This window comes from Lichenostomus cassidix, chromosome 8 (assembly GCF_008360975.1).
Source record: "Lichenostomus cassidix isolate B80296 chromosome 8, HeHo_3.0, whole genome shotgun sequence".
Classification (NCBI taxonomy): Eukaryota; Metazoa; Chordata; class Aves; order Passeriformes; family Meliphagidae; genus Lichenostomus; species Lichenostomus cassidix.
In genome coordinates, this window is record NC_139489.1 from 10,688,873 (window position 1) to 10,707,949 (window position 19,077).

General features: G+C 51.4%; 2 protein-coding genes across 7 annotated transcripts; one reads left to right on the top strand and one right to left on the bottom strand.

Annotated features, from left to right (window-relative positions):
• The first annotated feature begins 229 nt into the window (after positions 1 to 229).
• On the top strand, positions 230 to 4,990 carry C8H1orf210 (chromosome 8 C1orf210 homolog). 2 transcript variants are annotated; one of them, XM_085067841.1, is made up of 4 exons: positions 239 to 541; positions 2,441 to 2,948; positions 3,617 to 3,763; positions 4,190 to 4,990. In XM_085067841.1, the coding sequence occupies exons 1-4, from the start codon at positions 452 to 454 to the stop codon at positions 4,537 to 4,539; spliced, it is 1,095 nt and encodes a 364-aa protein (XP_084923967.1). In that variant the 5' UTR covers positions 239 to 451; the 3' UTR covers positions 4,540 to 4,990. The 2 variants fall into 2 exon arrangements, with proteins under 2 accessions (XP_084923968.1, XP_084923967.1); XM_085067842.1 differs by lacking the exon at positions 3,617 to 3,763 and having other exon boundaries at positions 230 to 541.
• Positions 4,991 to 7,134: 2,144 nt separating this feature from the next.
• TMEM125 (transmembrane protein 125) lies at positions 7,135 to 17,085 on the bottom strand. Of its 5 annotated transcripts, none has more exons than XM_085067845.1 (3): positions 16,795 to 17,085; positions 14,479 to 14,621; positions 7,135 to 10,697 (listed from the first exon to the last, which is right to left on the bottom strand). In XM_085067845.1, exon 3 carries the CDS (start codon positions 10,389 to 10,391, stop codon positions 9,729 to 9,731), a length of 663 nt encoding a protein of 220 aa, XP_084923971.1. In that variant the 5' UTR covers positions 10,392 to 10,697; positions 14,479 to 14,621; positions 16,795 to 17,085; the 3' UTR covers positions 7,135 to 9,728. The 5 variants fall into 5 exon arrangements, 4 of the variants coding, with proteins under 4 accessions (XP_084923971.1, XP_084923970.1, XP_084923969.1 ...); XM_085067844.1 differs by lacking the exon at positions 16,795 to 17,085 and adding an exon at positions 16,091 to 16,402 and having other exon boundaries at positions 14,483 to 14,621; XM_085067843.1 differs by lacking the exon at positions 16,795 to 17,085 and adding an exon at positions 16,091 to 16,401.
• Positions 17,086 to 19,077: the final 1,992 nt, after the last annotated feature.

Below are 19,077 nucleotides of genomic sequence, written 5' to 3' on the forward strand. Positions count from 1 at the left end.
GTGCATGGACCAGGCTCAGGCTGCTCTCCTCTAGTGTGGATTCTCAGGGCAGATGCCACAGAGGTGCCCCCTCCTCCTCCTCCTCCTCTTCTGGACGCTCCCAGTGTCCTTCCGCCACTCCGGTAGCCCCCCGGCACCCCACAGCACGCAGGCACATGCTGGCGGTCCCCTGGCCAGCGGTCACGGGCAGCCGCACGGGTGGGAGGCGGTGGGGCGCGGCTGTTAATGTGTAACTAGCACCTCCACCTTTCACCAGCTCGGGAGGAGCAGGGCCGGGGCGGCAGCCGGGCTGGATCCGAGGCGCTGCTGGCTGCCGGGCTGGCGTGAGGGGACTCGGTGGCGGCCCTGAGCCGTGCGGCCGCGGCCACACCTCGCCCGGCACGGCCGGCTCTGCCGGCTTCTCAGCTTTCCCCGAGACTTGTTTTTCTTCCCGGAAGTTTCCTGGAGCCAAATGGCTCCTACCTGCCTGCTCTGCGGGATTTGTAGCCTCCTCTGCGCCTGGTCAGCGGTGACGGGACACCCCTGCAGCGTTGACCACCAGGTAGGGGGGCTGCGGTGCGGGCAGCAGCTGGGGGTGGGCAGGGACCTTGCTCCTGGTCCTGCCAGTGCAGCTGGGGTGCCCACGGGACAGCAGGGTCTGACAGGCAGCTCCTGCTCTGCGCAGCTCCAGAGAAGACAAGTGGTGAAAACCCACGGGAGTCAGTGGAATTAACTGGGAGATGTGCTGTGCTAGTAGCCGCCAGCCACAGGGGTGGTTCACCCATGCCTGAAGCCTGGCTGTCCTGCTCCCAGCCCTGCAGCACCCTTGCTCCCAGCCTTGGGCTGAACACGTCATGCTGTCCAGCCTGTTCCCCAGAGCATGGTCTGGCAAAGCATTGTCTGAGCCATGGCATTGCTGACTGTGGGGTCTCTAGGCTGCAGCTGTAACACAGATGCTCATAAGGGGTGCGTGGCAAGCAGCAGTGAGACACATCCCTGAGGAGCTCCTGGCCCCTCACTCCCTTCCCCAGTGCATGGTGGTGCAGTGACTGCAGACAGGGTGATGGCAAGCATGGGGCCAGGATCCCTGAGCACCCAGCAAGGAGCAGGAAACACAACTAATCCATCTCACTGGGACAAGTGCTGCAGCCAGCAGCTTGGCTGCATCAGGCAGGAGCTGAGAGAATGAAGGAAAAGTGGCTGTCACGTGCCGCTGACCTTTCCACTGAGCTCTCAGTTAGTCCACCCAAAGGTTTACACTGTTTTCCAAAACCTCCCTGACCCCAGTCATGTTTGAGCTGGAGATAGGACCTGTGTGGTGCCCCTGGGATACTTGGCCCCAGTCCTCAGCATCCCAGGTTTTTAAGGTTATATCTGTTCCTCTACCAGGCAGGAACAACAGGGTCTAATAGGAGATTTAGGTGGACAGGAGGATGAAAAGAGAAGTGAAAGAAATTGAAAGCCTGGCTAGCTGGAATGCAGCCTGACACAGAAACCCAAGACTGTGGGTCACAGTAAACTTCCAGCACAGCATCTCTGCTTGCAAGGTCCAAACACGGTACTGAGCAGGAGCTTGTGCCTGTCCAGCCAAACTTAAATTGCTGACCTGCTCTCTGGCAGCTTCAGTTTGGGCATTATGCCCCCTCCCACTTAAAGCCCAGGCAGGAGTAACCCATGCTGGGGACTGCTCCCCAAAACTAGCTTGAGTTGGGGCACCCTGTTTTACTGGTAAAAAAAAAAAATCTATTAGTGTGGGTTGATTGATCCTTCCATCCTGCACTGCTGGTCTTTTGGGACAGTGAATGGTCCCTGGTTTATTTTGTTTCTTAATACTGACACAGCCAGCCTGCAGTAAGCCACAGCTACCCAGTGTGTCCTCAGGAATGTGGGATAGATGGAAGCAGGGTGCACTGTCCTGCACAGACCCCAGGGAGCTGCTCCTGACATGGGTGCCTATGGCTCTGCAGCCCGGTCAGCTTCCTGCTGCCCTTGCAACAGGCAGGGCTCACCTGCTTCCCTGCTCCAGCTGGGAGGATGCCCTGGTGTCACACCAGAGCTCCCAGGGGGGTGGAGGTGGGGATCCAGGGGAGGAAAAGGAAGGCCTTCTGCAAACTGACCCTGCATGACAACTGCCCTGTAAGGAAGGGCAGGGGGGTGACAACCTGCTGCCTTTGCATCCACCTCATCCATTTGGGTTTTTCCCCCAGCTCTGCACGTTCCTCCTTTACTCCTTCAGTCTGCTACTCTCAGTCATGGGCTGTCCTGCCCATCTTTCTCAATTTATCCAGGTCCACACCAATCTGGCAGCTCATGTGCATATCTTTTTAAACTTGTGCATATCTTTGCTTTTTTTAAACTCTGCAAGGGTAATTAATTAAGACATTTGATCCCTTGGCAAGTCTCTCTCTGGGGACACTCCCCATCATGGACAGCCCAACTCACACAGTAACGCTTTTCCCAGGGATGGGCCGACTGCAGTGGGAAGAGCCTTCAGCATGCTCCAAGTTCTCTTCCAAGAAACATCACCAGTTTGGATCTCTCCTTCAACTCCTTGGTCATGCCCCACCACAGGACTTTCCTGAAGCATTTCCCTTCCCTGCGTGCTCTCAACCTCTCCAGCAATGCCAAACTCACGCTGAGCCCAGCAGCCTTCTCCAACCTCGGGATGCTGCATCTGTTGGACCTGAGCAGCTGTGGCATCACCTACATCCACATGGACACTTTCACAGGCCTGGGAAACTTGCACACACTGCTCCTGAGAAACAACAGCTTGCAAGAGCTTGATGTCCCCTTCCTTTTGCCATTGAAGGCTCTTTTCCACCTGGACCTGCGGCACAACGCGCTGGTCTCTGTGGACACTTGGAGCCTGCAGCTGATGGAGACAATCCCGCAGGTCCATCTGGAAGGGAACCCCTGGGACTGCGACTGCAGTGTGCATCCCCTGCAGCAGTGGCTGCAGCGCAGGCAAGGTGAGCAGAGGGATGGGTGGCAGGGGATGTGTTGGGCAGGGGGAACCCTGAGGGTGGGAATGCTGCTTGATCCTTTTACTCTGACCCCTGAGCAAGCTCTGAGATGGCTCTCCAGAGACCTGTTCTGCCCTGTTGAGGGGCAGCAAACCAAAAGGTGAGGTGTGTGTTCCTTGCTTGCAGTTACACAGGATACCAAGGATTTCTAAGAATGTCAACAGGATAATTTAGCCTTCAGTTTAACTCTTCTGGGAAATGGGCTGCACATACACTTTGGCCCCTAAATCCACCTTTATGTGTCTTTGTGGGGTGACCACTGCTGAGGTCACTGCTGAGGGCTCAGCAGTTCCTCCTATGCAGCCGAATCAGGCTCCAGCCATCTGAGATTGGCTGCCAGTAAGAGCAGTGGGGTTTCTATGGGTATCCATAAATTTGTCTGTATCCAGTTAAAAGGAGCCTGCTAATCAGAGTCACACACAGTTCCTTGGCCAGGGAATTTTCCCTTTGGTTGTTCCCTACAATATACTGAGGGCCAGCAAGGCTGTAAGGTGAAGCCAAGAGCACCTTGCAATGCATCCCATCGACCCAGAAGCAAGCGGGGATCATCTTCTCTAAACTGGAGAGGGGATGGGTGCAGACCCCCATCCCACCTTAGCCTGTTTGTCTCCCAGCTGTGCAGGTGACCTGCATGTCACCACCGGGGCTGAGGGGCCAGGAGATCACAGCTCTGGATTCTCAGGACCTGGGCTGCCAGATTAAGCAGAGATTTCCTCGTGGGCTCAGCACAACGCAGCAGATCACTGTGACCGAGAACAACAGTAAGTTGTGAGGTGTCCATAAGGTCTAGCATCTTCCTGTCCTCCATCGTACTGGACAGGGCTGCAGGTGGAGACCCCCTGCTCTGTCCCACAGTTCCAGGGGCTCAGGCTGCCTGGCCACACTTGTGCAGTGGCTTCGTGGGAGGGTGGCCAAACATCTGGAGGTGTTTTCTGGCTTTGTGACAGGAAAGTTAACAGGTGCCATGAAGCAACACGGAGCACAGACTCCACAGTAATGGGCAGCCGTACCAGCCAGCTGTCAGGCAGTTTTGCCCTCAGTTTTCATACCCCTTGGTAGGTGGCTCTTGGTGAAGAGCATTTGTGTTGCTCCTAACAAAAGTGATCCAGTGCTGGCTGCATGCCACAGGTGTGGAGGATGGGGAGCACTGTGCCACAGGCTGACCATGTGCCTTTCCTGTGCCACAGCCACTGCACTGCCTGCTGGGAAGGGGGGAAGGAGCTGGCCATACCTGGTGGGATTCCTAGTGGCAGCGATTGGCATCTCCATCCTGATTGCCCTGGTTGCCAAGTGCAAGCTCGCCCACAAGAACTTCGCCAGCTATCGACACCGACCACTGCCTGAAATCAGCTCCATTGGAGGCAGGCCCATGGAGGATAGCAGCAGCTGGGACAGGGGCTCCTGTGGGAGCCATTCCATTCCTGATGTTGCCGACCTGCAAGCTGAGGATGATGATGGCTTCATTGAGGACAACTACATCCAGCCCAGCGAGCAGCTGCCAGCAAAAGAGGAGCAGGAGTTGCATCGCTCCATCTGAGCTTACAAGCTTAGAACTTAGCCACCACTGCTGCAGCCTCTTGCTGTCTCCCAGGCTACATCCCCTTCCCACCTGCCCTTGGCTTTTGGCCCCACATGTATGGGGGCAGGAGGAAAGGAGCAGAGAGGAGGGGAGAGACAGATGGGCAGGGAATGGTGATGGAGGCTGAAGGCAGCCAATCCCAGAGTGTCCCAGCATGACACCAGTAGGCTGCACTGTCACAGGGACACCAAACCAGCTGCTGCTTTCCCAGCCTTGCTCGGACGCTGAGGATGAAGGAGGTGGTGCCTATCATGCCCGGGAAGCCTGGGGCAGTGGGAAGAGAAACCCTGGTGCTCCCTGCAGGTCTTGGGCACTGGCCCCAGTGCCCCATGGCACCAGACCCACTCCTGCTCTGTCTCTCAAAGCGTTGTCTCTCCAAGGTATGATTAAAGTATGGTTTAGCACTGCCTCTGCCTGCAGTGGTTTGTTGGGAGTCTCCCAGTGGCAATGCTGGGAGACCCCCAGCCCCACAGCTGGGGTGTGGCTTTTTTTGCATGTGCTTTCAAGGACCATAAATACCTCTGACTGCAGCAGTGAGAGAACAGGTCTGTGGCATGATGTGTGCTCTTGTCCAAACCAATATTTCACCTGCTGTGGTGATACGCCTGGTGCATCATCATAAGGTTTCTGTGCATGTCTCTCTACATGTGGATCCCACCACATGTGGTCCCTGTGGGTCCCACCACAGCCCTTCTTTCTTTTCTCTCTTCCCTCTCCAGGGAGACAAGCTAAAAGACACTTACCTTTCCCCTGTCACCTCTGCAGAGCTGAGTAAGCCCATCAGTGGTGCCAGTTGCAGTGCCAGGCATATGCACTGGGGCGAGACAACCCTTTCCCCCAGCACCCACTACCACGTCTCTTTAACTGCGGAGTTGTCTGAATGTGATAATTTTTACATTCCTGTCATCTTTGTGGTATGATGAACAGTACATGAGACACAGGTAACTGCAATTTATTTCTGCTGGACTCAGTTGTGCCTTCATGGGTTACGCTGGAGTTAAAAGCAGGAAGCAGCAGTGGCATTCACCTTTAGTACATGATTCATAAGGCTGGTACCAACCGGTTGGGAAGATTTCCCAGGGCACAGCCCAGTCATTACCATCCCTGATAGCTAGGTAGTCTCTTTGTCATGCTTCAGAGCATGAGGTATCAACACAGGACAGCATTGCTCAAAGCTCTGCCACCCAGCTGATTCCCCCACCTCCTTCCAGTCTCTGTTTCACTGCTAACTGGATTTCTATTTCTCCACTCATTAAAACATTTACAGTGTATAGAAAAGTAAATAATAACCCTCAGAGAATGTAAACCAAAGGGGACAAATGGGTCAGGCATTGGATGGCTGATACAGGCCAGAGGGTAAATGTGCCACTTGAAGCCATGAGCAGGAGGAAAACCTGCTGGCTTATTTGAGTGGTCAGCCAGCTTTTGCTCTTAAATGCCGTATTTCTAAACCAAGCTTTACTTTTTCAGTTACTGTCTCATGGTTTGCCCTCTGGGCTCATCAGCTACCCACGCAAATACACTATATACTGTAATTTTTTTAAATTTCTAATACCTTTTGGGCAAGATAAGAGATTTAAATCTGAGGGCTGGGAAAATGCATTTCAGTTATCTTTTGGAGGGTGTTTTCTGGGCTTATCAACATGCTTTTCAATCACATGAATTCATGCTAGATGCAGTCTTTTCTTTTTAGTCTAGGTGATGTCTTAAAAGAGATTAAAAATTCAAGTGCCTAGGCTTATTTGTCCAGGATCTCACCAGTCCCTTAACACCTGGTGGTTTGGATGGCTTGCCTACTTTGACCCTGCTGATAGGCCCACCCATTTGTTTTTTAACCAAGCAGACACAGCAGGTTTTCTTGTGCATGTGCAGGGGTGTGTGTGTGTGTGTGTGTGTGTGTGTGTGTTTATTTTTCTGCCCCCTCTCCCAGGCAGCTGGGGCGCAAGTGGGCATGAGCCTGGTGACTCATTGGGGGGAAATACATCTGGCCTGCAGAGCTGGGAATACAAGGGGTCAGAGAGGAAAAGAAGGATCCTTCTCCAGGGGGTCCACCCAGGAAGCTGCTGTGAGGACCTGGCTGAGGCTGGCTGGGACCAGGAGCAGGTATGCAGGCAGACTGGTTCCTGTCTCGTGTCAGGCAGCAGCTGCTGCCGTGGGGCTCAGCCCTGCCACAGGGTGAAACAGCTTCTCTGTAAACAAATCAGCCAGCACTGACATATTCAGGAGGCTTTGTGTGCTCCATGTCAGCATCTTTCAGGGTCACAGCCAGGTCTCGGGTTCACAGAGCAGTGGTAAGGGGATCTGGATACGTCTGTCTGGGTTCTTAAGCAGAGGAAGATTAACATGCATCTGGAGTTGTGTATCAGGAAAGAAGTACGTGCATTTTTGGGGCTGTGGTGGCATCGCCACACTAGCCTGTGATCCAAAACCACAGCCACAGGAGGGACTCTGGGCTGTTGTGATTACTGCCCTGGGCTGAGGCCAGCTCTGCAAAGCCCTGACACCTCCTGCTCTGCAGAGAGGCCTGTGCTCAAGTATCAGCCTTCAACACAATCAACTTCTCTAACACTTTATTATATATTTCCACACACAATACAGGAGCCAAGAAACAAACCAGTACCTGTGCTGCAGAGGGAGTCAGTGATTGGGGCAGCACAGGCTGTCCCTCTGGGCAGCTGGACACCCAACCACCATCTTCAGGCACAGCCTGTTCTCAGCCATTATCTCCTTGGGTTGCTGGCATGGCCCACAGTCAGTCACCCTTTTCTGGCACAATTCACAGGCACTTGGGACACATTTTGAAGGGGCTATGGAGAGGACAGGATTCACATTGACATGCAGGCAGCACGGAGCTGCGAGTTGGGCACAGTCACGCATCTTCACAGAAATGCCCAGATGTGCAAAACAGCTGGTGTGCAGGCAGCTGTGCCTGTTGCACGTGCAGGCTGGGGGAGCTGGCAGTCACTGCTGGAGCACTGGTGCTGGCACAGGGGGTGCAGCCTGGCAGAACTGCACATGCACTACACAGACGTGCAGAGCAGCAGCAATGGTGATGGCACAAAACCATTCAGCTCTGCCCTGTCCCCTCCTGCGTACACACAGGGGTCCCTGGTGCACCTGGGGCCAAACAGCCCAGAGGGGAAGAACAGCTCAGCTTTGAAGAGATTTAGCGCAGAAGGATGTGAGCTCACCAACACCTTCTGAGCTCTTGGGCAGATTAAGGGAAGAGATGCATAGAGAAGAAGAAACAGATTTAATAAAACCTGCAGATGATGTGAAAGCAGCAGAGGAAAATGTAGAAATAACAGAGATACAGAGAGAAAAGCCCAAATGATGTACCAGTATTTTGGGGAGAACAATCCAAAGCTTCAGGCAAAGGAAAGTCAGCAGGACCAGGGCAAGAGCAGGTGAATATAGATGTGATCTCATGAGATCTCACTGCACTGGGGACAATTGTTCTGGAGCTGTGAAGGGATGAAGCCCTCATTGTCCAGCATATAGCTGGGGGACTCACTGGTGGTGAGCTCTGACACTGCCTCCAGGTCTAACACGGACAGTGATTTGTGCTGTTGGCAAGGGAATAAGCTATCATCCTCTTCCAAATAAATTTGCTACCAGGCATTAAAAAATAATAGCTCAGTCTTGTTCCATTGCAGAGGAAACTTGACAAATAATGAGCAAAACCAACATGGGGCACAGCAGCTCAGGTGAGGGAGAGATGGGAGCGGACAGGAAGATGAAAAATCACAGAATCACAGAATAGTCTGAGCTGGAAGGGACCCAGAAGGATCACAGTCCAGCTCTTAAGGGAATGGCCCATATGGAGTTCAAACCCGTGATCCTGGTGCTATTAGCACTATGCTCTGACCAACTGGGCTAAAAGGAGGAGAAGGTCATGCAGAAACATTTTCAGCAGGAGGTTGGGATCTATGTCTATAGAAAGCGCAGTGAAAGGGTTAGTGGGTCTATGAAGAAAATGAGAATTTTGACAGGTAAATTAGCCTTAAGTGACAGGAAAAGTTCCTGGGGTGACTTGTTAGTCTGCCTCTGGGAGAGACACCTTGGTGATAAAACAAGACACCTTGTAGAGAAAACACCAAAACAGCTCTAGGTAAGGCCCAAGTGGCAGCAGAACTTTTCTGCCCTGCAGCAGCTGCAGCACTTGGGAGACAGAAACAGCATGGGAACAAGCAGGGACTGGGATGAGCTGCAGGGCTCTTGGCAGCAGAGGTGCCTCTGCCTGGGAAACTCCTGTGGGAGGGCACAGTGCTCCCCCCTTGCTCAGCTTTTGCAGAGAGCAGCCCCAGCTCCAGGATTCGGGCATCTCATCACCATCCCCCAGCAACTGCACCTTGCTGTTTGTGGCTCACATGGCCTGGCATGATAACAGAGCCCCAACATTCAGTCCAGCACAGATAACCCATCAGGGCCTTGTCACCAACACCCTTTGATAAACCACAGGTGATGGTGGGTTGCAGAAATGTAACACTGGAACAGATCCTGGCATTGCAAACACAAACAGCATTTCATGTGAGGTCCAGCCATGCTGTGGCTCTGGCACACACAATCCTGTGCAAATCCCACACTCACTCCCACAGACACACAGGTGATTTCTTGGGAGCAGCCCCTGCAGCCATACCTCCCACCAGGCTCCCTCATGCCTGCTGACACACAGATTACTTCCTGCCGTTCACCAGCTGCTAGAGGCACTAGTTCACTCAGAAGCTGGAGGCTCTGTACTGAGTGCAGGTTGGTTTTATACCACCTGCAATCACAGCCTCTCCTGCCAGGAGAGAGTGTGACACAGTTCCCAGGAACTGCAGGAACCAGGCAAGTACTGGGGTCCCCAGGGGTACAGGACAGGCTCACCTTCACTTTATACCATGGGTCACAGCCAGGCAGGCAGCAGCTGCCGCAGGAGGCTTTGCGAGGATAAAATGCTAGCAGGACAGCACTGCACTCCTAATACACCAGGCCAGAGCCCATCCAGGCACCCCGAGTCTCTGCTGTGCCACCAGCCTGGCACAAAGCAAATGCCAGTCATCTCCAACAGAAATGCAAGGCACGCTGCAGCTCTTGCCCTTCCTTGGGGAAAGGCCATCACCGACAGGCTGTATCCACTGAGGCTCACGCAGAGGTGTCCTGGGTCAGATCAGGTTGGCCATGCTGGAGGTGGGAGGAAGCCGCCTGTTTCCAGCGAGGCGGCCGGAGATGGTGAAGACGCGGATCTCGCCGGTCTCCAGGCTCCGAGGGGCAGCCCGGCGGCAGGACGTGCAGAGCAGGTACAGCAGCAGGCAGAGGAGGATGGCGCTGCCAGCTGTCAGCAGGATGACCCCGCTGGTGAACATGCTGGCCAGAGGCCGCGCGGGGCTGAGCTGCATGGTGGTGGTGGAGAGGATGGTGAGCACCATCCCGCAGACCAGCAGCACCAGGGCGCTCAGCAGCAGCACCAGGCAGTCCGAGAAGCCGCCGCTCTTCAGGAGCTCGATCTGATCCCGGCTGCGGATGCAGTTCATGTCCTGGATTGCAGAGCTCAGCAGCTGCTTCAGCAGCACGAGCAGGGCCAGGAGGCAGAGCGTGGTGCCCACGGCGAGCCGCCACTCTCCAGACCGGCTGCTGGTGCTGTACAGCAGGATGATGCCCCCGATCCCGCAGGCCAGGATCAGCACCACAGCCATCCCATAACACAGGATGGACTTTTTGGGGTCCTGGAACCACCAGAGCTCCACATGCTCTTCCAAGATATTCCTCTGGATGTGGTCTGCATCCGCAGGGGTGCGGGGGCTGCTCAGCTCGGCCAGCTCTGGCATTGTGGGCAGCTGGGTGAGGAGGGCACAGTGGTGGCACCGATGAATCTGGACTCTTAGAGCAAATGCAGGGTCAAGGAAGCAGTGGTGGTGAAGTCAGCTGCATTTCTCCAGCAGTTATGTCTCTGTCTCATTCTTTGGATCGTGATGGAGTTTCCTTCTGCAGTGGTGCCACCTGGAGAGCTATGGTCCATGTGCTGGGGTTGAGCCCACCACCCAGGCACGGCTGTGAAACATGATGGAGCGTTCCCAGAGCTGCACCATAGGGGAACAACCAGGGCTGTGTCCTTCCTTGTCTGTGTCTTTCATCTGAAAGAGTCAAGAAGAGAAGATATCATTAAAGACAGACCCTGCTCCCCTGTACCAGACAATCCCCTACCAAACCTTGGGCCTTGGTTGCTCCAGGCTGGCCTGCAGACCTTACTGTGCTCCCCTCACAAAAGCACCATGTGCTGGAGAACAGATCAGCCACACATCTTCCTGGGAGACCTCCACACGCTGTGGGGGAACCCCAGCCTGCCCCAAGGGTGAGTCTGCTGCCTCCCCGGCACCGTGTGCCCCTCTGAGAGGCTGCTGGCACATTGCTGCCCGCAGGACTCTGCCTGCAGCTGGTGCTGGCAGCAGGGCAGGGACGGAGCAGAGGCAGGTCCCTCCTGGGATAAAGCCCCATTCACAGCTCCAGCTTCACATGCTCCCTCATCAGCATCAGCCTCTTGTCACCAACTGGCTCTGCTGCCCAGAACGGGAGGTGGGGGTCAGGACCAGGGTTTAACCCTTCCACTCCAGTGGCTGGAAGAGTGAGAGCTGCTGTAGCTGCACGCTCTCAGCCCTGTCCCTGTCCCTCACTGCCAGTGGTTTCCCCTCACAAGTTCCCTACAGAAATGTGGTAGCTACATCTCAGTGCTCTCAGCACTTCCCTGGAAAGAGCCCTCAGACAGCTGTGACCTGGTGCCCTGAGATTTTGCTCTCCTCTCTCCTGGTCTGTGAAGAACTTTGCCACTGGCGGGGAGCAGGGGAAGGGTAGTGGTGGCTCTGAGGTTCTGTGTTTAGCTGGGCTCTTCTGGGCACAGCACCTTGTCTCAGCCCAAAGGCTGGCTTCCCAGGCTTGTGTCCCTGCTGTCCTGGCTCCCCTCAATGCTTCTCTAAGTACAGTTTTAGACCAAGAGTGGAAACCACTTGCATTTCTCTCACATAATGTTCCTCCCTGGCGTGTGAGTGTTCCAGCTGGTCCCACAGCACCACAGGGACCCTCTAGAACAGCTAGTGCCCAAAACAAGGAGAAGTGCTGGGGTCATGTCATGTATGTACCTGTCATGTGTGAGAGAGTGCATGCCAGGTATGGCTGAGCCCTGAGAGACACTGGGCAGACCCTGGAGATCCAAGAACAGCCTCTCTGGTCACCTCCTAGACAGGATAATGCACCCTTGACCACCACGGGCACAGACACGAACTGCCATGAGCCCGTGGCAGGGACAGGAACTGATGCAGGTCCCTTGTGTCAGAGCTGTGTCACTTCTCCCTGTGGGGGAACGGCCACCCTGCCTGCTAGAAATGGCTCTCAGGAGCCCATCAGCCCATGTCAAACATACTCTGTGCCCTGCTTGGCACTGGGGCTCAGGGTTTATTACACACAGGTAGGGACAGTTTGTGACCTCCACACATGGCAGCTCTGCACACACCAGGGATCTTCCCTCCCATCTCTCTCCCTGTCCCAGCTCTCCACAGACTGCATCCCCTTATGGTGGTGCCTTTGCTGCCAGCAAACACCTCAAAACCCCCTCCATCAACACGGGGTGGGGGGAGAGGGAGGACAATTGTGTGGGGAGTGCCCGAACCAGACACCGCCTGACAGTGTCAGGCCAAGCTCCTCCTGAGTCACTCCCCGGCTGTGATGGAGCATGAGGTCACTTTGGACGTGGCTCAGGGCCTGCTGCCAGCAGCAGCACATGTCCAGGAAGTCTGTGAGCACGGCGGGTTTGGTGGCCCGGCAGCCACCCAGCCTGGGAGCCACACAGGGCTGTCCCTGACTGCTGCTGCTGCTGGGGTGTCCAGGCACGATGGGCTGCAGCACAGCAGGGACCCTTGCTGGGAGGTCTGGGGGACAGCTACAGCTCCTGGCCAGAGCCAGAATAATCAGAAAGCATCAATTAGAGAGAGAAAAGAGCTGTGGCTGAGCATGTTGGTTTGTGCCTGCTGGGACTCTCTTTGATTTTGCATGAGACAGCAAATACCTTGCACTGCCCGTGTGTGCCCAGGACACAAGGCCTCAGGAAGGTGAGGATGTCACAGGGCATTTCCAAAGTGGAGAGGGGCAAGGAGACATGGAGTCCGGAGTTGTTTCCTCAGCCCATGCAAATCAGCTTGGTGCTAAACACTGCTCCCTCCTGCCTTTCCTTCTCCAGGCATGGGAGTGCCTTATCTCCTCCTTACCAGGGCATGGGTGAGTCTAGTAGATAACAAGTTTGTAGATTAGATTGAGAGTTTGGGCTAAGAGAACATAAAGCTTGGAGAAGTGCAAAGTCTGTGTCCTGCTGCTTGACCTGAGTCATGCACACAAGTTGCTAGTCAAACAGTAAACAAAAAAACCACAACAGCATAAACCACAGTGAGGGCAAATGTGATCAAAAATCAAGTTACAGCACTGCATTCTCATGTTACTTTTTAAAATTTAACCATTTTAGTTTTTATTTGCCGAGAAGAAGGACAGGGAGCAAAATAAAACCATAGGAGCATCTGTCTGAGGAACACAATTAGGTATCTCCTCCACAAGCATGTATTTCCCAGTGTTATATTAACCTCTATGAAGCAAATGATTTGGAGAGGCAAAGGCTTCCACTGAAGTGTGCTTTCATGTTTCCTTGTGTCCGTTTGAAAATGCTCTGGGAATATAATCTTTTGCTCTAAAACCATCCACACTTGCTCCTCTAGACTGTGAGGGTTTGTGCTGCTAATAACAGTATTTTTACTCTTAGAATCACAGAACAGTTAAGGTGGACTGGGACCTTGTGAAGTCACCTGCTTAAAGCAGAGTTCATTTAAAAGTCAGACTGAGCAACTCAGGTAGGTGCCAAGGATGGAGGAACCACAGCCCCTCAGGGATCATTCCAGAGTTAAATCACCCTCACCATGAAAACATTCCTCCTTAAATTTAGCTACAGTTTCTCATTCCTCAGGCTGGGTGCATTGCCTCTCATCCTTTTCAGAAAACTCTGCCTGTTTTTATGTGTTAAATCAAAGCAGCTCTGTCCTGGGCTATCACCCACCACTCTTTGGAAAAGGGATGAACCTCCATCTCACAGCACCTTTGCTGATCTGATTTCTTGGCATTGCACAGCACATCAGTTTGCCCAGATCAGATAGAGAGAAAGGAAGGAATACAGATGCCTGCTCTGCCATGAGGGAAGACAGCCAACCACAGCTGTTGCCCCTTCTATTGGTGTTTTTTGGGCTACCTGGTCTCACTGGTCTGGGACAGACCATAACAAGCCAGTTGGCACATCAGATTGGCGTGTTTGATAGTGTAGATCACAGATCATTAATCTCTACATTTACTCACTGCTGAAGCCAGGACCTTCTGTGCTCCTATCTCTGTATGCAAGAGAAAAACGAGGAGAGGACCAGCCCAGCCACACAATGCTCTAAGTCCAAAGGGCACATTTCAGGAAAAAAATGACATGCTGTCCTTCCCTACTGCTGGCTGGCAGCTGAGGTGGAAGAACAGGAAAGCACTGGGAATGCAGGAAAACAAAAATATTCATGTTTTTCCTTTTTCATTGTGTGGTTTTGTTATTTTTTTCCCCTACTGTGACAACATTTAACTGGAAATTGAGGGTCATCCTCAATGGGTTTCTGGCCACTCCTGTCTGCAGGTGTGGGAGATGTACACTGTCTGGCTGAAGACCTTGGAATGATACATGCATATATATATTTACTTAGAAACTTTTTATGCCTGTCTGATATGGGACAGACAGGCCATGGACCGTATCTTAACTGACACTTTAATTTCAGAGGCATATAGAATCAGCTCTTGAAATACTCCTCACTTCCCTTCTCTCCCCAAACCCAGGGTACCTCTTGGGATCTTGCTTACCCACAGGGTTCAGGAGGGGAAATCTGGGGATGAGACAGGCTCTTGCAGTACTTCCTTGTACTTCCAGCCTTGGAAGGATTTTATGCAGCTTTTATGTGGACTTTGTGAGCATCATGGAGACTGGGAGAGTCCAACAAGATTTGCTGTAAAATAACAATACATAAATGATTTACATGAGCAATGTGGATGAGAGCCAACAGACCTTCACACTCTCAAACAAATCCAAGCCATCTCAGCCCCCTGCTTTCCCAGCCCATCACAGCCTATTTGCTTCTTGGCCTGGTCTGTCCATGGCGTGTTTGGGATGGACTTGCCACCACTCTGCCTCACAAAAATCTTACTCCAGAATAGGCATAAACATTTTCCTGTAATTTCATGTAATTTTCCCAACTTCCAGTGCTTTAGGAAGCATTTCTTTACCAAGAGAGTCAGCCCTGAATTGTTGTAGGTCTATTCCAACTGAAGCAGTACATTCTGTTCCGTCTATTGTATTCTAGTTTGTCTATTCTAGCCTATTGTATTCTGTCTATTCTATTGTATTTCAGTGGAAAAAGGACCTAAAATGATCATCTAGTCCAATTGCCTGACCAATTCAGGGCTGACCAAGCTGGGCATTGCCCAAAAAGCCTCTTAAATACTGATAGGCTTGATGTATCAACCAATTCTCTGGGAAGTGTGTCCCAGTGTTTGACCACCTTCTCATCAAAGAAATGCTTCCTAAGCATATTTGATTCTCTTCTAACTTGCTATAGGCTCAAAGAGAATGAAGCTCATGTATCTTCTTTTATGCCTGAATTACTGCCAATGCACGAACCAGAATCTCTAAATGTTATGGTGCTCAGGCCTGTCTGTGCCCTGGGAGCATGTGGGAAGGTTCCCTCTCTGTGAGCTCAGGACTGGGATAGAGGAACCTGCAGCAAATAGGAGTAATGGGGCTTTTATATGGCATCCATCTGTCTCACCCAAAATCTTCACAAGAGATCCACACTCCTTTGCCTGCCACACCAACCACCAATTTCCACTGCTCCTCCTTTCTGGGCTGCTCAAAACCCATGCAAACCTGTGCAGTTTAATCTGCACCTCTGGAGAGAGCCCACCCTCTCTCCCCTGACAGTGGGATAATGCTTTCCCAGAAGTGACAATCTGTCCCACAGGTGCTCCTGGTACAAGACACCATTTGGGAAACCCTGGGTGATGGTGGACTGTCCCTTCCTTTCACCAAGCCTAGGAGAGCTGGGGTTAAGGATGGTGGAAGGCTTGTTGTAGGGGGGTCAGCATGCAGCTGCCTTTTACACAGATCTAGACAGTTTTGGCATGCTCCATTATAAAATGTCATGTTCCCCTTCCTCTCTGTGTGCACAACAGGTATCCATTACCTGACCCCGCAGAGCCTGTCCTGGTGCACCTCTGCCAAGGGTGCCCTGGGAGCTCCAAAGGAACAAGAAACTCCCAAGCCTTACGTGCTGAGAGGAAACAATGGCACAAGGAAGCAATGAACTGGGGGCAAGAAGCAGGATCTCTTAAGAAGTAAGTCTGAAGCAGCCTCAAAGCTGCCAGCAGCCACTGCTGAAGTTCCTTGCCGCACAGCTCCCAGGGAGGAGGGATCACTCACCTGCGGCAGACACTGCCCACACGCGACAACCCAGCACACTTCCCTGCTCCTGGCTGACACCAATGCTTTTTCCTGGTTTTCCTTCCACTGGATCCAGCTAACGACGGAGCCCACGGGGAAAATCTCTTCCCTTCCTCCTGCAGTGCCTGCCAAGCCACAGGTGCGGTGCCCCTGCCCGCTCCCCTTCCTGCTGTCGCGGCAGCACCGAGGTCCGGCGGCAGCGCTCACCTCCTGCCCGGGCAGGTGCATTCCCCAGCTGGGTGGCGTCTCAGCAAACCTGCTGCTGCTCTTGGAGACGCTCCAGAGCCGCGCCGCTCTGCAGGTGCTACCCCTCCCTCCCTCCTCGGGCAGGATCTGGCCTCTGGCCACACACCGATCCTGGAAGGTGGCTCATTTCCTCCCAGCTGGAGGTGAAGGGGTGCCGCAGCCAGGGAGCAGCTCCATGGTGACAAGGTGAGAAGAAGCCTGCAGCCAGGCTAGGAGATGTTTGACACATTCAGCAAGTATTTGGTATTAAATAAAGCACCTCCTGCACTACTGTATAGGTTAGGGCCATCCAGTCATTATCAGGGCTGGATCTTTCTATGGCAATAGCTCAGGCAGGCACTCAAGTCAGGCAAGATGTCATTGTGGAGCTATCTTCCCATCAAAAGACAGCTGCAGAACCCCCCTCCCTGGAAGACAGCAGCACCAGTAGAGCTTACCATGCTGCAGAAGAGTTGATCTCCTGTTAATCCAGTGGAGAAAAAAGAGTAACCATTTTGAGAGAAATTAAGATGAGAGAAAAAGATTCATTTAAGAGCTGAAGAATAAAAAAAAGGGAGTAGCAGGAATGTTGAAGTCAGTAGGGGAATGGGATTCTCACAGAGTGAATGTCCCCTCCTTCCTGGCTGGGCTTCATGATAGCAGAAGGGATCATTACTGTTAGTCTGAGTAGCTGGAAAATCTCCAGGGAAATGCAGGAAGAAGAGAACAGGACAGAACAACAGCTCTTGCCCAGCTAATAGAAAGGGAGGCTCAGTTATTAAGTCACATGCTAGTTTTTTATCAGGCTGTGAGGAGGGAAGCTTAGGATATGCTAATCAAATAGAAACCAAGTAGTGTGACAGCTTCAGGAATTTGTCTGAGAAAAATCTGATAGTTCTTTCGAGACTTGTGAAATATCATCAGTCCAGAGGCTGTTGTCCTAAACGTAAAAAAACAAATGGGATGTGATAGGTTTTACTATACAAACACATTTTAACAATGAGCTTGACCCTGTCCAGAAAAACCTGGTCTTTTAGTTGGCCCAGTTAGCAAAGAAGTCATCTAAGGGGAAACTTTATTCAGCTTTAAAGATAGCCATACAGTCATTTTAAAAAGTGGGCTGTAGCTTTACAAGAGCATGAGATGCTTACCAGCTCCTTTAGGGAGGTCCCAAAACGAGAAACAAAACAATGCAGATAAAGAGAGGATGAAAGCAGAAAATGTTTTTGCACCCTGAGAGAATTCTGAAAACCCTTAGCATACAAAACCAAAATCCAGTGACAACTTAATTCTAAAATATTTATAGAGTGTATGCAAGGGAGTTTGATCTTGGTCTGGTTTTTCCAGTATAGAAGGGGCTTCTACATCTATTTTTGCTTCCAGCAGGTCTGATGAACTTTAGTTGTAACACTCTGCTGTGCTGGATGTTGAATGGTCCTCCATAGAAACAATGTTTTAGCTGCCCCTTGGCCACTAAGATCAAGTTCAAAACCTCTTCACCCTCGTCTGGCAGCTGAAGCCACTTAGGCTTCATCTGACAAGCTTTGTATTGCCTTTAAAATCTTTCTAATGAGGGTGACATAGGAGCATATTTTTAAGCATATCAGTCACCATTTAGAAATAATTCTCTATGTGTATATGCATATTAGGAAAAGGTTCTTTTTTAGAGAGGTTGATTGCACATCTCTAAACCACAACTATTAAAGTAGTGTGTTGTATGATTCTAGCACTCAATTTGTTCTGACAGAGAGAGGGTAAAATTACACCACACGAGAGTCTAGCAAATTAAAATGGGTGTGTCCTGTAAATTTTAGAGGGAACTAGTTTCTAAAATATTTACTAATTACATTAATTACATCCTCTTTCTGTACAGGAAGAATCAAGATGATTATATGGGGAGGGCAGGAGGAAGAAAAGGTGTTAAGCTAGCCCATTAATAAACCATTAACTTCTTCCTTTTGCTCTTGTGAAACCTATGCTCCATACAGGTTAAAGATACAAAATCGAAAAAAAAAATAGACTAAAGATGTAAAAGATATTTAATTCCACATTCATGGGCAAAGCATTCAGCTGAAGTCTCCAAAGTCATTTGAGCTCACAGAACCATCTATTTTGCCATGGTGTTACCCTGGAAATGAGTCTAGTATTCCTGATGGTAATGCAGCTTACATGTTACCCAGCCCTGGCACCATCTTCTTCTCTGTAATATTATTAGGAGTATATAAAAGCACTCATCACTTTTCCACAATTCAGGATAGGAAATAAAACAGCAACATACTGGCTATTATAGTATCATTTAGTTCCATGCTCAACCAATAGCTTAAACTACTGAAAAATATGAAATACTTTTCAGTGAGACAGTGTGTCATGCACTGACAAGAAAAGATGAAAAATTTAGGGTTTTTTTCCCCCTCATTATTAAAGAAATTACTCCCTGCCTTTTTCTGTGTATGAGTACTTTGCAGAGGACTTATTAGGAGAATTTCACTGAAAAACTGAACTAAAGGAATGGTGGATGTTGGAAAAAAGAGAAACAAGAATCAATTTATTGAAATTATAGGGATTATGACATAAAGTTTGGACTTTATTCCCAGTTTTGGGAGTCTGAAACTGGGCTGCCTTTTTTGTCCTGCTGAAATTATTGTAGCAGATGAGGCAACATATCTCTAGACAGGAAGTAGAGGCTTAAGCAATGGCTCTAGCTCAGGTGTGCTTGAGTCAAAGACTGCCCTCACAAGGTA